The 16,654-nt window shown below is 47.5% G+C and overlaps 1 protein-coding gene across 5 annotated transcripts in view; it reads left to right on the top strand.

Moving 5' to 3' along the window:
- The window catches only part of C4_1H8orf88 (chromosome 4_1 C8orf88 homolog), an 847,684-nt gene that overhangs the window by 814,170 nt on the left and 16,860 nt on the right, over positions 1–16,654 (top strand). For 4 of the 5 annotated variants that reach the window (XM_078685592.1, XM_078685590.1, XM_078685589.1 and 1 more), the window contains one exon: positions 8,171–8,244. In XM_078685592.1, the coding sequence (XP_078541718.1) occupies positions 8,171–8,230 (60 nt within the window). In that variant the 3' untranslated portion in view covers positions 8,231–8,244. The remainder of the gene's footprint in view (positions 1–8,170; positions 8,245–16,654) is intronic. The other variant, XM_078685591.1, reaches the window with a different exon arrangement.

Here is a 16,654-nt window from a genome sequence, read left to right on the forward strand (position 1 = left end):
CACCCCATAACCACCCTGAACCCTAAAATAGCCCCCTAACATCCCAAAACCCACACCTGCCCTAAACCCTAAAATTACCCCTGGCACTATAAAACACATACCCACGCTGAACCCTAAAATTAATCCCATGGCACCCCAAAACCCACACCCACCCTGAACCCTAAAAGTATCCCCCCCACCCCTGGCACCCCAAAACCCATACCCACCCCACACCCTAAAATTACCCTCTGGCAGCCAAAAACCCATACCCATGCTGAACCATAAATTCCCCCGGCACCCCATAACCCATACCCACCCTGAACCCTAAAATTGCCCGCTGACACCCCAAAACCCACACCTTCCCTGAACCCTAAAATTACCCCTGGCACACCAAAACACATACCCACGCTGAACCCTAAAATGACCCCTGGCACCCCAAAACCCATACACACCCTAAACCCTAAAATTGCCCCCTGGAACCCCAACACCCATACCCGCTCAGAACCCTAAAATTAAACCCTGGCACCCCAATTTGTAACCCACCATGAACCATAAAATTACTCACTGGCTCCCTAAAACCCACACCCACTCTGAACTCTAAAGTTACCCACTAGCACCCCCAAAAGGTAATGATGTGCTGAAAAATGCATTAAAGTTACTGGAACTTACATAAAAAACTTCTGACTGCTCCTCTGATACTATACTGTGGAGTCGGGCTGATCAGCAGCACTGCGTCCTGGCATCCAGCCCCTCGAAGGTCTCAGAGTAGATAGGTCTCCTGGATTCTCCTTGCCTGGGTCCCCTCTGCTTCTTCGCTGCTGCCCTTGGATGCGAAAATAGAAAGCTCCATGGCCCTGTTCACCATTTATCTGGTGAGCAGTGCGGTGGATGTGAATTCCATCCAGGTGCACAGACAGCAGGATGAAAGGGATGGCAGTGCAGGTGATGCTTTTCCTTTGAAAATTAATTTCTGCTGGTGTCTTAGCCCAGGGTTTGCTGTCTGTGCACTTGTATGGAATACACATCCTTACAAGTGCACAGACAGCACACCCTGGGCTATGACGCCAGCAGAAATTCCCATACAAAAGAAAAGCGTCACCTGCACTGGCCATGCCTTCCTCCCTGCTGTGCACTTCACACCCCATGCTTATAACCCATCAAGTGCTTAGGTGAATCCCTGCCTTCAGGCAAGGATTTCACCTCTGCACCACTCTAAAGGAAAACCAGAGGTCAGGGCAGGGGGGTTCACTCGAGGAAACTGTTCAGAGGCTGGCTGTCTGCTCGGGCTGCTGGGCCTCTCAGAATGCATAATAAAAATCACATTCTCGGCTCCGATGCGCAGCGTTAGTTAATGATTTCAGTGCGTGTCATCTTAGCCCGGGCAGAGGAGGCGACGGGGGGGGCTGAAGCCCGGTGAGCCCAATGGGTGTTGCGCGCCTGCTCCCCACCCATTGGCGGAGAGGGCGCGTGCCCTGCCCTGCGGTCCTGTCCAGCCCTCCCTCAATGCTGAGGACCGGAGCAAGCCAAGTGCATGGGGCGAACCTGCCCTGTGTCTAGTGTCTCCGAGCGCTGCGAAGGGGCCCGTTGGCGCTGTATGGACTTTTGAATAGTAGGTGTTAGACCACCCTCACCAGAGCCAGCCACAGCACACCACTGGCACGAGTCTGCACCGGCCCCCCTTCCTCTAGTGGGGGGTTGGGGTGGACGCTCTCTCCGGATGGTGAAGCAGATGACTCAAACAGGTTGGCCACAGCACCGACCAGTCCGGGCCTCCGTGCCTCACCAGAAACGTGTGATCCTGGCCAAGAATTGAAAAGGCAACAGGTCTCGCATTTGGTTAAGTTAAAGCTATTTGCTTTGCTTATGGTGTTGTATAGCAAAGCAAATGGCTTTGACTTCAAATCAAGCTTTATTCGGTTGTAGAGAAAACATCCATAAAAGCACAATATATGTTACATCTAAGTACAAAAGAATACGTTTAAGAAAGGATTTTAAAAATAAATAATAAAATATCATAATGACAGTTTTTTTTGTTTTTCATTTTTAAAATAAAAAGATTAGCAAAAGATGTGTTTTCTCAATGTTCCATTCCTCCCATAGGAAAGCACTTTTTACTCTTATTATGGAAGCGACGACCATGAGAATAAGCTACTAATGAATGTATACGGAATGTAACAATACAGTCAACGTAAAAAGCTTATAAGTTCAAATAAGAAACATTCGCAGTATCAAAATTAATACAAAGGTACAGCAAAATGTACAGAATGAAGAACGTATCAGTTTTACCATCACAGAAGGAACGTGTCAATGTTGCTCGAGATTCTGCCTGTGTTTAATAACCAATTTCATGAAGTTTACTATCGATTTAGCAAAAGGTGCAACTTCTAGAAATTGAAGGGCAAGGAATGCCGGGCGACACCTACGTAGACCCATAATTTTTAAAATAGGAGTGAGCCAGTGTTTCCTCAAATCCTGATAAAAATTGCAGAAGAGTAGTGTGTGAATCGTGGTTTGGGGGGAACTACCGTCACAGGGACATGGTTGTGGTAGTTTTTCCCAGGTGTTAATCTTAGGGAAGGTGACTAGGTGGTGAAAGATGTTTAGTCTAAACCTGGTTAGGAGTAGTCTTTCATAACCCGAAAACTCAAAGGTGAAGTAAGGCTGGACCGTCGTTGTTTGTATTTGTAGTGAGTGTTGCACGGTTGGTTTAGAAACCTCACTAGACAGTCGTAGGAATTCAAGATGACTCAAGCAAGCCTTTTTAAACCGCTTCCTAGGTATTACTGCAATTATAGAGGGAGAAGTGTAATACTGTTGCATGCCAAGGTCGCTAAAGAATTTCTTAATATACGCTATCCAGGTGATTTTGTGTCCCTTGTCAAGGGAAATACAGTCCTCAATGAACTCCCTACAGAGAGAGGTTTCACTAGAGGACCATATGCGGTGCCACAGAAGAAGGGGTTGGATCCTTATCAGATCAGTTATAAAAGTAAATCCCAATTCCACGTGGCATGCATAAGTTGAAGTTCCCTGTGGGACAGCCAAGATGAATCTTAAAAAATTGTTTTCCACCCTTTGCACTTCCTCTACCTTGGCAAGACCCCAGCCCCATATATTGCACTTGAAATGCATTTAGCCCTATAGATTTCAAGAAGTTCTACCGGGTGGCGCCTGCCTAATTTATTAGCAAAGTTAACCAAGGCGGCTGTTGTCCTCTTAAAAGTAAGCTTCCTTGATTCAATGGCAGGCTTCCAGGAGCATTTGTTGTCAAATACTACGCCCAGGTAAGGATAGGTGGTTGTAGTATCCAATTTTTGATTTTCGATATACATAGGCTTAATGTTCTTCGTCCTTAGGCCTGCGGACATAACATACGTCTTTTTGATGTTTATTTTTAGGTCCAGGTTAGCCATGAAATTGTGATACTTTACGAGGGCACGCTGTAGCTCCATGGGAGTATGGGCTAATATAACAGCGTCATCCGCATGGAGTAGGATCGGTATAGGGCGCTTATTTATAAAGGGGAGGTCCTTGCAACCCGTAACCATGGCTTTTTCAAGGCCGTTGGAGTAGAGATTAAATAAAAACGGGGCTAGGACACAACCCTGCCTTACCCCGCGTTCCACTCTAAACGGCTTTGTTAGCTCGCTCCCCACTCCGTATCTAACTCTAGCTGTGGCAATCTGAATATAGTTCTGGCAAGAATGTTAAGAGACGTCTCTATTCCCATGTCAGCTAGGATGGTCCACAGCTTATTATGAATAACTCAGTCAAATGCTGCTGAGAGGTCAACGTAAGCCATGTAAATGCCCCCCCCCCTTTGCCTTTACGTACTTGTCAACTATTAGGGATATATTAAGGGCTTGCTCTATTGTGATATCAAAATACAAAATAGAGATGCTTGCTCTATTGTGCCCAAACCCTCACGAAACCCGAACTGCATATCAGAAAGAACTTTGTTATCTCAATCCCATTGCTGGAGTCGATCTAGGATAATGCGACCGGCCACTTTCCCCAGCGAATCCAGCAGGGAAATAGGCCGGTAGCAGGATGGTAATTGGCGATCCCCTTTTTTAAATATAGGCTCGAGGATGGATTGGGACCATGAATCAATGAGGCCCACGTCACATGTAGCCTGTAGGACCCTAGTTAGAATAGGCGACCAGAGTTCCATATTGAATTTAAAGAAGTCAATAGGGTTTATGTCGGGGGCCCGGTGCTTTGCCGTTTTTGCTGGCCATCACGGCTAGCTCCACCTCCTCGTTAGTTATATTAATAGGCAACGGAAAAGAAATCGGATTTAACCCAGAAGAAAGTAATTGAGTTGCGGATGGAGGTGAGCTGAATATCCGCTTAAAATATTCAACCCACGTCTGTTCATCAATCGCAACATCGAGACTGGGGTTTACCGTTGTATTGGCTAAAAAGGGAGACTTCAAGACCTTCCAGAAGGCGACACTGTCCCTTATAGAGCAAGAGGAGTGTAGTTGGGTCCAAAGATCTTTTTTCAGTGAGTTCTTCCTACGTTTTAGGGCCTGTTTGTAAGTTTTCCGATGAGCATCTATTTCCTTAGAGGTTCTATCCTTTTTATTTAACGCTGCTTTTAGATTCTGATAGGCTTTCGTACAAGCGCTATCAAACCATCCTTTCCTGATAATTTTCCCTGTCTTCATTTTAACAAAAAGGGATTCCCTGATTGATGTTATTAATGTTAAAAAACTAACGATAATGTCCTCACTGGTGGTGGCTGGATCGAAAAATTTCTCTAAAACTGGTCTTAAATTAGAAACCAGTTTAGTAGTAATTGCCAGGGGGTCCACCTTTTCCCACCTTAGTGAATAACCATTAAGTCCATCTAGAGTGAGGTTATTTTGGTTTAAAGTCGTCTTAAAATTAAACCCTTCGACTTTCTTAGTCAGTTTTAAGTTTATGCTGATTGGGTAATGGTCGCTGAGGGTTATATCGTGCATTTTACAATTAATGAGATCTCTTCCTGCAGTTGCTGAGATAAAGATAAAGTCAATTGCGCTTGGCCTGCCTCTACCATTAAACGTAGGTATGACCGGGATAGGAGGATTCACCAGGTCGTTGACAAGGACAAGTTCAATATCACAAAAAGTCTCATTCAGACACTGGCCAACCATAGTGTGGGGAAAATGAGGTATTGGGTTGCCATTTTCGTCCTCAACTCCACACACAGTACTCGCACTGTGGATGCACAGGGTCTGATTGAAATCCCCGCCCCAGATTATGGTCAACACCTTCTGTACCTTTACTTGTAGTTCATAAAGGAACACATTTATCTCCTTTATGGTTTTTATTAGATCAACTATGGGGAGATTGTTATAAAAGTTCTTGATAACAAGAGCTTTAGAGTTACTATAGTGTAGGATAAGAATTTAAAAGTTTGTGTCCAGTTTTAATGGAGAAGGTTTGATACAAAGATAATTAATCCACCCTTGACTCTGCCAGAGGAAGAGGGTCGTGCTGGAGAGACATATGTTCTGTATCCCTCCAGATGTAACTCTGAAGGCGCCCATGTTTCCTGTAGGCATAAAATGCTAAAGCTGAGAACGAAGTCTAACCAGACGCCGTTCGCAATCTTTGCACGGAGCCCTGCGACGTTCCAAAATAATATCCCCATATTTGGTACGTCTTTATTTATTACAGTATCAATAGCTATCTCCTTAAAGTCTTCACAATGGGAGGCATTACTGATAATTAAAGGGGGTTCTTTATTTGTAGCATCACTATACTCTGTTTTACCTTCTTTTTACCTACACAGGGTATGTGTTTTGGCCAAACTATTTGAGGTAGGGTCCACAGACTCAAGCCAATCCAAGCTTTCCAGGTCGGAGAGCTTGTCATAACAATTAAAAGTTGGAATGTTATATCTGCTTCCCCTTCCCTCTTCCAGGTGCCTATATGGAAATTCCATTCGGGTCGTTGTTGTTTACAAGGAGGGTAAATGGGGATAGAAAAAACTCAAATCCCTGGTGAGGATATTGCTCGCACCGTACTGGCAGGGCCAGTTACATATATGATGGACCACCCGCTTGTCTCCAAAATTAATAACGAAACAGTCCCCTGGGATGTCCTTTCTCCTATGCCCCAGCCAACTTAACCTTCTTGCAAAAAATATTTGCCCAGACATATCAGAGGGAAGTGGTCTATTCTTGTTCAGCCAGTACACAGCTTTATTTATTAATTCAAAGAAGGACTCTGGTTTTCCTTGGAGCAATTCTGGGACCCCGACTAGCACTACCGTATATGCTAATGATTGTGGTGGTAAGTCTGTATATGGGTGGCCTCATTGGTCTAGTGTGGGGGATGGCAGCCTTTGGTTCCCTATCATTATTGTTAGGGTTACCAGATTTGTGTGTAGCTATTCGTTGAGTAACCTCCCCCCTAGGCGTTTTGTGAGTTTCCGGCCTTCTCGAATCCCTCTGCAGAGACCTATCCGTCGTTCCCTTGGTCTTAATTCCTTGGGAGTCTATGGGGGTGGTTCAAGTAGGGGATGGTCCAAACTTTTTTAACTAGTTTTTTGAGCTAAAGGGGGCAGTTGACGCCCAAGGCTCCTCCAAGCCCGGTCCGATTCCGACAGTCCCGATGGTAAAGGGCGCAGCGGCACCGCGAAAAGGGTGCGGCAAGGTGCTGGCGTCAAAGTCACTGGTCCCAAACGAGGGCTTTACCCGGACAGCAAACAGAAGAAATATCCCGCAGGTAGGAAGCAAACCCGCAGATTTAAGGCTCTAAGCGTCCTGTGGGCGGTGCAGACAGGGAGCGCGGACCAGGTGTGTACGGTCAGGCAGGGACTCCTGGGCAATTGAGTCCCTGCGGCGCTACTCTCCAACCTGTCAGTCTTCCCTGGCCTCACGACGCCCAAGGCTCCTCCAAGCCCGGTCCGATCCGACAGTCTCGATGGTAAAGGGCGCAGCAGCACCCGCAAAGCGGGTGCGGCAAGGTGCTGGCGTCAAAGTCACTGGTCCCAAACGAGGGCTTTACCCGGACAGCAAACAGAAGAAATATCCCCTTAAAAAAAGGCGAGACCTATTGCGTTTTTTAATGCTTGTTCTGGATCCAGTCAGCTGCCTGCTGATTATTTACAAGGTGAATAATCTGCGGTTAGATATAGTATCCACCAGAAAGAGCATTTCCAAAGGTAATTAACTTGTTCATCTGGATATATATTTAGAGATACGTATTCTCTCTAACCTAAATTCCGTCCATGCTTTATTCGATAAATACACAGATGGCTGAAGATACTGTGGAAAAAAACAACTTTTAGGAGAATATGGTTCTTACAAAAAAAAAAAGCAAAACTATTATGTCGGACTTACTGTACACGGTAAGCAAAATGTTGCGATTTAAAGGTTCTCTTTATAGATCCCTGATCCCAAAAAGCAGTATAGGTGAATTCTTGCATCCTCATTTCAGTTTGGCGCCCATTTTCCGAATAAGTAGCTTCCCCACATATGGTGGGAGCCTCTTTGCCTGAACAAAAGAACCATGGCAGCAAGATGGCCATACTTTGGTAGCAGGGCACCACTGTTGCCCCTTATGTATGCCCTGGAAATGAATCTACACTGGGGGTCATTTCCACAACTCACCTGGCAAGTGTTTTCCTGCGTGCTATAAGCTTCCACTGAGGACCTGGGTGTTATTTGAAAGATTTATTGGCTGAACCACAATGGTTTCAGTGCTGCTACCAATAAAAGGGACACCTACTCAAATGGCACCTGACAGACCATGTCGATTGCTATCAGACGCCATTCCTTCGCTTGACAGCCACAGAAAGGGTGATTTTTTTACGTATCCGGCGGCTACTCTGGCACCGGGGTCACTGCTTCCAGCCACTTTGTAAATCGAGGGGTGCAGCAGAGAGGAAGGCACAGTAGAAATCTGGCACCAATTGACAGGTATCCAGTTATCACCGTCCTCTAAATTGGCTTTTTATTTTAACATAGCAAGGCATTAAATAGCTGGAACGTGTTCTGAGAGCTTTCCATATCGAATTTGAAGGATTATAAGAATGTGGATACATAGAATGATCAAAAACGGAGCTGATAGGTGAGTTGCCTTTTCCTAGAGCACTTTTTGAATAATGATGCCTATACTGAATTAAAGTGATAACCTTTACGCATAATGCCCTACTGAATACTGATAATATTAAATGCTGTTTTGATTATAGCAGACTGGCGTTTGGCTGTCACCTAACTATCACGAGCACAGAGCACTGTCAACAATGTGACGACAATACTTCAGGTATGATGTTTTGTGAAATGACTGTGCTTCTTACTACTCTGGTATCTGTTTTTTGTTCGTAAGTGCAGTTTTGTGGAGAGGATGTGAAGCAGGAAAGCAGCATCAGGATGCGGGGGGTAAGGGAGGGGGGGTATAAAAAATTGATTTAGGTGCAGACAAACAGAGAGGCATCAAAACCATCCACTATGAACTTAACCAATGCCCACTCTAAGTACCTGTTATGTATGGGAAACAATAGGTCTGCCTACAGACAGCTAAAGCAGGTTTGTAGCCAAGACCTAACAAGCATTTGCAGATAAATCTGTCTTGCCTTTGGGACCTTATATGCATTTAGCTATGCAGCACATTAGCCTAGGTGCTGAAACATCTACTATTCTTTAACATGGAGGGAAAGTAAGCACCAAAGTGTGTGACAGGCATGGGAACACATGGCGAGAAATATGGCCTTTCAGCGGAAAATGGTATAGTCCAAAGCTCTGCTTTTAATATAAAATCAGGGCCTTCATGGTCATATCACTGAAAATACAAGATTTAAAAAAAAATATTGTCTACGGGTGCTGGTGGAAGATCATTTCTATGGACTGGAACCTAGAGAATGCGAAAGTGATTATAGTATTTTAATGACCTCTTCTGGTCATTTTCTATAAAAAAAAGTTAAATAGAGGTATTTGCCAGAAAAATAAGAAAAAGAAAGTCCCTCAGCAGAAAGCAATTCTGGTATTTTACTGACCTCTACTGGTCGTTTTCTATTCAGACAGTTATATATGCAGTTGAAGAGAAAAAAAGTCCGTAAGTGGAAGCAGACAAGTATGTACTAAAGTGTATACAAGAGATCTCGAATGCTCGACCTAAAAAGGATCTCAGATAATTTTCTGCAATACTGTGCATGTTGAACAGCCATACGTCATTGCAAAGGGGCATGCCCCTTGCACAACAGGGTGAACATCCTTAGTGCCAAGCGAAGACACTTACCAGTACTAATTGATCAGTGTAGACCATAGATGAGGAGGTCAAGGTTTTCCTCTACACTACCCTGTATGCATTATAGGGCTAATTTTCAAAAGTTATTTATCAAATTTTATTTTTAGCTTGAAATTTGCTTCTTAGATTGGAGTGGATTGTTAACTTTTTTAGACATTCAAATAGAATCCCTCAGGTACTCGAGGCAATGCTGAAATGTGATCCAAGAGTGCATTTGATCCTAAACATTCTTTTTGCAACACCAAAAGTCGTATTTACACCCTGAACACACGTTTATTCCTGCTCAAGATATGAGTAGGTTAACTAGAGTTTTCAGACTGGTAAATAACTTGCAACTTGGTGTATAGCTGGACCTACCAAGAAATGCCTGCAAACCCACACCTAATAATATTTTTACTCAGATGGAATTGGATTGTGCAAATCTTCTTTGTGATAGTAAAATCCCACAGTTCATATTTCTGTGAGTAAGCAACGGGTTGTTTTTCTACTTACCACATGAATGATGCTGTGCAGCCTGGCTCCGTGCAAGTCAGTCACCTGTATGGCCTTTAGTAATGTACAAGAACTTTTATTGCTCCAGGCAAAATAACATTTTGCCATCTGGAGACTTCCCAACACACCGAAACACAATATATTTGCTGTAGAATCTATAATGTTGAATCAACTTTTAGATATTTTAACTATTTGCTCTACCTCTCATGAGATAAATACCTAATTCAACAGTGTAGAGGGCCATTATATCCCTAATTTACTTCCCTGCCCCCTCCCCTGTTGATTTTTAGATATATCTGAAAAACCACAAAAAAAATTCCTTCATGTGCGAGGATGTCTTTGAAGAAGACAGGGTTCAAGCCATGCGGTGCCTGGCACCACATGACGTCAGTTACCGACTCCCACCTCGTCTGCCTCTGGTGTCTCGATTGCGACCATGATTCAAACCTGTGCTCGTACTGCCCATGCTATGGCTCCGAAAGCTTTGCGGGAGCAGGCTGTGGAGCTCCTTGCGGCCCGGCAGTCAACACTGCCCAGCGGTACTCTGCAGAGATTTCGGTCCCGATCAAAGAAGAGGAGATCGCAAGACCGCTCCCGGAGCCCAAAGTCCTCTTCGTCCCACTCGAGGTCATCGGGACACTCCGGGTCGAGGCACATCTGCAGCGTACCCCAGGGCTCATCCCTCAGCCCAACCCTGTTTAACATCTACATGGCACCGCTAGCCCACGTCGCCCGTCGACACGACCTCAACATCCTCTCCTATGCCGATGACACCCAGCTGATACTCTCCCTCACCAAAGACCCCCACACCGCCAAAACCAACCTTCACGAAGGAATGAAGGCCGTTGCTGAATGGATGAGAAACAGCCGACTGAAGCTGAACTCGGACAAGACGGAGGTCCTCATCCTTGGATCCAACCCTTCAGCCTGGAACGACTCCTGGTGGCCGACCGCACTGGGAACCGCTCCAACACCCACCGACCACGCACGCACCCTAGGGGTCATCCTCGACTCCACCTTCTCCATGACTAAACAGGTCAACGCCATCTCCTCCTCCTTCTTCAACACCCTCCACATGCTCCGTAGGATCTACAAGTGGATCCCCGCTGAAATGAGAAGAACAGTCACCCATGCCCTTGTCAGCAGCAGGTTGGACTATGGAAACGCCTTCTACGCAGGAGCTTCGGCCAAACTCCTGAGACGGCTCCAACGCATCCAGAACGCCTCTGCACGCCTGATCCTCGACATCCCTCGCCGCAGCCACATCACACCCCACCTGAGAGACCTACACTGGCTCCCGGTCAACAAGAGGATAACCTTCAAGCTCCTCACCCACGCACATAAGGCACTCCACAACACCGGACCAACGTACCTCAACAGACGACTCCGCTTCTACACCCCCACTCGCCAGCTCCGCTCCGCCGACCTCGCCCTCGCTACAGTCCCCCGCTTCCGAAGAGTGACCTCAGGCGGCAGATCGTTCTCCCACCTCGCCGCCAAGACCTGGAACACCTCCCCATCCACCTACGGCAGACCCAAGACCTGCTGACCTTCAGAAAACTCCTCAAGACCTGGCTTTTCGAGCAGTAGCAGCATCCCGCACCCCAGGGCCTTGAGACCCTCACGGGTGAGTAGTGCGCTTTACAAATCATATGATTGATTGATTGATTGATAAGAAGTCCAAGCGGACTTCATCTTCACCTTGGCTGTCATTCGTTGACAAAAGAGGTAAGGGGCACTGTAGCTCTAGGCAGGGTTCTGCAGAGCCTGAGCCCGGATCGACGTTGAGCCGCACTCTCTTTCCGGGAGCCTGAGCGACTCCCCGCTCAAATATAAGAATTTTACGAGGCTATCCGCCACTTATTTGAGTGGGCGGCCCCTCTGGCGAGCTCACGGGCCCCGCAGAGTTGTAAGGGTCCCCATGAGGTTTGACGCCATAGGCTCTAGCCACAGCACCGGTGGGGCCTCGTGGATCCAATCCCGGATTTGGGTCTACGCTGGTCCTGCCATCGAGACTTCCTCCGGCAAATAACTCTAAGTCAGTGCCTTCGGTGCCCACCGGCGGCCCCAGCCTCATCCTTCTCCCTGATGAGTCGAACGATGTCGCTCATCGCCGATTCCAGCGCCAATTGAACCACGGGTTCTATGTTGTTGCCTGAGCACTTGAGGATGTGTTACGCTCGGGAGAGGAATGAGAGGGGTCTATGGAACCTTTGGAACACCAGGATGACTCAGCAGAGCAGTTAGACCTGAATGGGGAGCTTGGTGAAACCAGTGGACTCGACACTTCTCCAGATACTGGCATGCTCTCCCCACCAAGTGGAGAAGTGTGGCTCACAGGTTAGAAGCGGCAGACCCTGAAGCAGAGGTCAGACCCGGGACCAGGGTTCAATTCCCGACGCGGCAGGGTCTTGGGCTCAATGTCCGCGGACTCAATAATTCTCGCCTCGGTGCCTACTCTAATCATGGGTCCCACTCTGCAACTCTGGGCAATAGCTTGCTTAATCTCCAACACGGCCTAAACAGCGCTGGGATGCCTGGCTTCACCTTGGGGGTGCCCTGGAGGGGGCATCTCACAGGGAAAGCCAGGATGTGTTCCACAGCGGTATACAGCGCCAGGATGCCCCGAGATGGGGCGGCAGTGTGCTTTACAAGTATACACACATACATACATACCAACAATGAGTACGGAGGAGGGGGCATCGAACGCCATGGTGGTTAAAAGGACAGCTGAGTTCCTCGGATTAGAGCTGCCCTCCGTGCAGGTCAGGACTAATCACCTAACTCAAGTGCTTCAACCAGGTGCTTCTACCTGCGAACCCCTTTTTCCCTTTAACGAAGCATTGACTGATGTTCTTGTAAGCACTTTGCCCAAGCCTAGCACAGGGGCTCCTCTATATAGGACAATTGCGCGCTGCCATCGCCCAGCGCCAGTTGACCCAAAGTTCCATAGCCAACACCTTGCCCCTGAAAGTTTGGTAGTGCAGACCTCTACATCCCAGGGCGTGTTCCCTTCTATCCCTCAGGATAGGGAATCTAAGAGGCTGGATTCATTTGGAAAGAAGATGTTTTCTTCCTCCAGCCTCGGTGAATACCACATGCTTATTGGCCTGTTTCTCCAACTCCCTTTGGGAGACGTTTGCGCAAGCGCTGCTACAAGTCTTGGAAGAGGCGCGGACTGTGCTCTCTTAAGCAGTTAAGGATGGGTGAGATGCTGCGAAATTAGCCAAACTGTATGGCCTTGATGTGACTGATTCGCTGGGCAGATCGATTTCCAAGACAGTGGCCTTGATGTGCCACGCCTTGCTTAGGACAACTATCTTCTCAGGCGTTGTCCAGGCCAATCTAATGGATATGCCCTTTGATGGAATACGTCTTTTTGGGGAAAAGGCAGATTCGGTCCTAGTAAGGTTCAATGACCCCTGAGTTATAGGCAGTCTGCCTTTTCCCCCTTTCATGGCAACGGAAGGGGTTTCCAGCCACGTCATCGCTATCCGAGCCACCGTCCTGCGCAGGCCTCCCAAGTTGTACGGGGACGTGGACGCGGTTCATTCCGACTCACGAATGTTAAGTCAGAAGTAGTCGGCCACCCTGCCCTCGGCAGCCACAGCCTCCAAGCACTACTAGTCTGAATCTGCAAGACCACACCACTCCTTTTGACCGGAGAATCCGTCATCTTCTCCCCCACTGGATATCCATAACATCGGACTAGTGGGTCTCTACCTTTCTTTTCATTTCCTCCTCCCATTTTGCCAAATCAAGAACGGCTGACGGAGGATCATCTGAAATTGCCCCTGGAGGAAATTACAGCTCTTTTGACCAAGGGAGCTATAGAAAGGGTCCCGGTTTCAGAAGTAGCCAGTGGCTGTTATTCCCGCTACCTTTTGTTTCCAAAGAAGAACAAAGGGTTGAGGCCCATTTTAGATCTTCGGACCGTTAATCTCTTCCTCACGGGCAAGTTTAAGATGCTCACTTTAGCTCAGGTCTTGTCTGCCCTAGACCAAGAAGACTGGATGGTATGGTTGGATCTGCAGGACGCGCATCCGCATCCTGCCGGGAACAGGCGTAACCAGTGGTTCAAGATAGGTCGCAAGCACTTTCAGTTTACTGTGCTCTCCTTCGGCCTTACCAGTGTCCTTCGGATGTTGGCAGCGGTCAGCTAATCTGCGCAGGTTAGGGGTGTCAGTCTTCCCTTACCTAGACGACTGGCTGTTGAAGGCACCCTTGCCTCAGGCTGTCGTCTCCCACTTTCAGACTACGGGGGCCCTCCTACATTCGCTGGGGTTCTCTATAAACATGCCAAAGTCACACATGACTCCTTCTCAGACGCTCCCTTTCATCGTAGCTGTTCTGGACAGAGTGCAGTTGCGGGCCTATCCTCCCGAGCAGTGAGTCCAGGATATTCAGGTTATGATTCCGATGTTTCAGCCTCTATCCTGGATTTCGGTGAGACTGACTCTGAGGCTGTTGGGCCTCATGGCCTCCTGCATCCTGTCGGTAAAGCATGCCAGTTGGCATATGCAGGCTTTGCAGTGGGACCTGAAGTTCCAGTGGGCACAGCATCGAGGAAATCTCACCGACGTGGTCCAGATCGCAGAAGGAACCACGAGAGATCTGCAGTGGTGGTTGACGAACCGCGATTGGGTCAACGGCAGACCCCTCTCCGTTCCCCAACCAGAGCTCAGAGTCGTGAAAGATGCATCACTTCTGGTATCGGGTGGCCATCTGGGAGAGGTGGGGACCAGGAGACACTGGTCTCCTGGCGGAATCGGGGCTCCACATCAATTTGTTGGAGTATCGAGCAATTCGGTTGGCATTGAAGGCATTTCTTCCCTCTGTCACGGGTAAGTTAGTGCAGGTGTTCACCGACAACACCACCGACATGTGGTACGGCAACTAGCAAGATGGGGTGGGGTTGTAGACCCTTTGTCGGGAGGTCCTGCATCTCTGGACATGGCTGGCACAGCAATGCATAACCCTGGTGGTTCAACAGCCGGCAGGTTCTCTTAACGCTAGGGCTGACAAACTCAGCCGTCAAGGCCTAGAGGATCACAAACTGTGTCTCCAGTCGAAGGTGGCTCAAGGTCTCTTTCATCAGTGTGGAAAACCTTGGTTAGATTTGTTCACCTCCGAAGAGAACGTGCAGTGTCAGCAATACTACGTGCTGGAGTTTCCAAGGCAGCTATTGCTCCATGACACTTTTCATGGCGAGTGGAGCTCAGGCCTGCAGTGCGCTTTTCCACCCATTCCACTCCTGCCCAGGGTTCTGAAGTGGATCAGGAGTAACCGGGCTCAAGTCATCCTTGTTGCTTCGAACTGGGCAAGGAGAGTCTAGTATCCAGAGCTTCTGAGTATCGATACTCGGATCAAGCTACCCTTTTGGGAGGATCTTCTGTCTCAGCATCAGGGGAGGGTTCTCCACCCGAACCTGTCAACCCTTCTTCACCTAAAACATGATGTCTTGTCCAGAGAAAGTGGTGCTTCTCACCCGTGCATCATTCTTCCCTAAAGTTGTGAACCCATTCCATCTGGGTCAATCCATCATGCTTCCCACTTTCCTTGCCCCCCGCATCCCTCTAAGAAAGAGGAGCGTATCCACTGAAAGGAACCAAAAAGAGCATTGTTGTTCTACCTTGACTACACAAAAGAGTACCAGGTGGACGACCAACTCTTTGTGGGGTAGGTGGGAGCTAAGAAGCGGCAGGTGGGCAGAAAAGGATCATCTCTTGCTGTGTCATTCTCTGCATTAAGATCTGCTATGCCCTGGCCAAGAAGCAGCCCCCTGAGAGATTAAGTGCCCATTCTACCAGGGAAAAGGCTGCGACTACGGCCTTGGCTCGGGTGTCCCAGTCCTTGACATCTGTCAGGCGGTAACGTGCGCTTCCTTGCACACGTTTGCCAAGCACTACTGCCTGGACAGTCACAGGCACGGGCATTTTGCCCATTTGGTCCTGCAGGACTTCCTAATGTAAGGGACTTGTCCGCAACCCACCGCCGGTATGGTATGGGTTGGGTACCTAATTCAAAGGTAAGGAATCTGCAACTTGAAGTCTCTATCAGATGAACAAGTTACTTACCTTCGATAGCGCATTATCTGGAAGAGACTCTATCTAGCTGCAGATTCCTTACAGCCCCACCCATGCCGCCCCACTTTGCGGACTAATTTTGTAGGGCTAGGGTTACTCTTTTTTTCAGGGCCCTAGTTTTGCACACAACTTTTACATGATGGCTCTGCACTTCTGGCATGGAAAAAAGAAAAGTACTGTTGTCCACGTGCTTGAGTTGCGCCCATATAGGTTACGCAACGTCCTAACCGACGATGCCGACGACGTCACTCTGAGCTGAATGGAGACACCCGACAGTATGCGCAAGGGTTATTGCCCAGCAAAAGTTTCCGGATCCAGCCTGAAGCCTGGGAAATTCAAAGGTAAGGAAGCTGCAGCTAGATAGTCTCTACCAGATAATGCTTTACTGAAGGTAAGTAACTTGTTCATTCTGACCAATTTTGATGGTCAAAACCTTATTTTATTGATTTTTGTCTTCTACTTCACTAGCTTGAAGGTTTCTGCTATAACAGCTGCATTGCCAGTCTGTAACATTAAGAGTATCTTTAGTTTTACCTTCTGAAATGAAAGATAAATTGGTTCACACGTTTAGTCCAAATGCTGTGCTAAACTTTTTAGCACCATGCAAAAGATTGTATCAAATGCCACCTATGGTATCTATTGACATAGTTAAAATAGGCCACTAGGATTAAAGACCTGCTTTATCATATTTCAATATTTAAAAAAAACATGATTCACAGCTGTGAAAAGAAATGAAGTTTGTGAGCCTGATTGGTTCTCTCACTCAAATCCGGACGTACTGACATAAAAGCACAGGAGGGCAAGTGATCGCTTATACATACTGCTCTGCCTGATGCTAAAATACTTTGCAC

Source organism: Lissotriton helveticus, chromosome 4_1 (genome assembly GCF_964261635.1).
Source record: "Lissotriton helveticus chromosome 4_1, aLisHel1.1, whole genome shotgun sequence".
Lineage (NCBI taxonomy): Eukaryota > Metazoa > Chordata > Amphibia > Caudata > Salamandridae > Lissotriton > Lissotriton helveticus.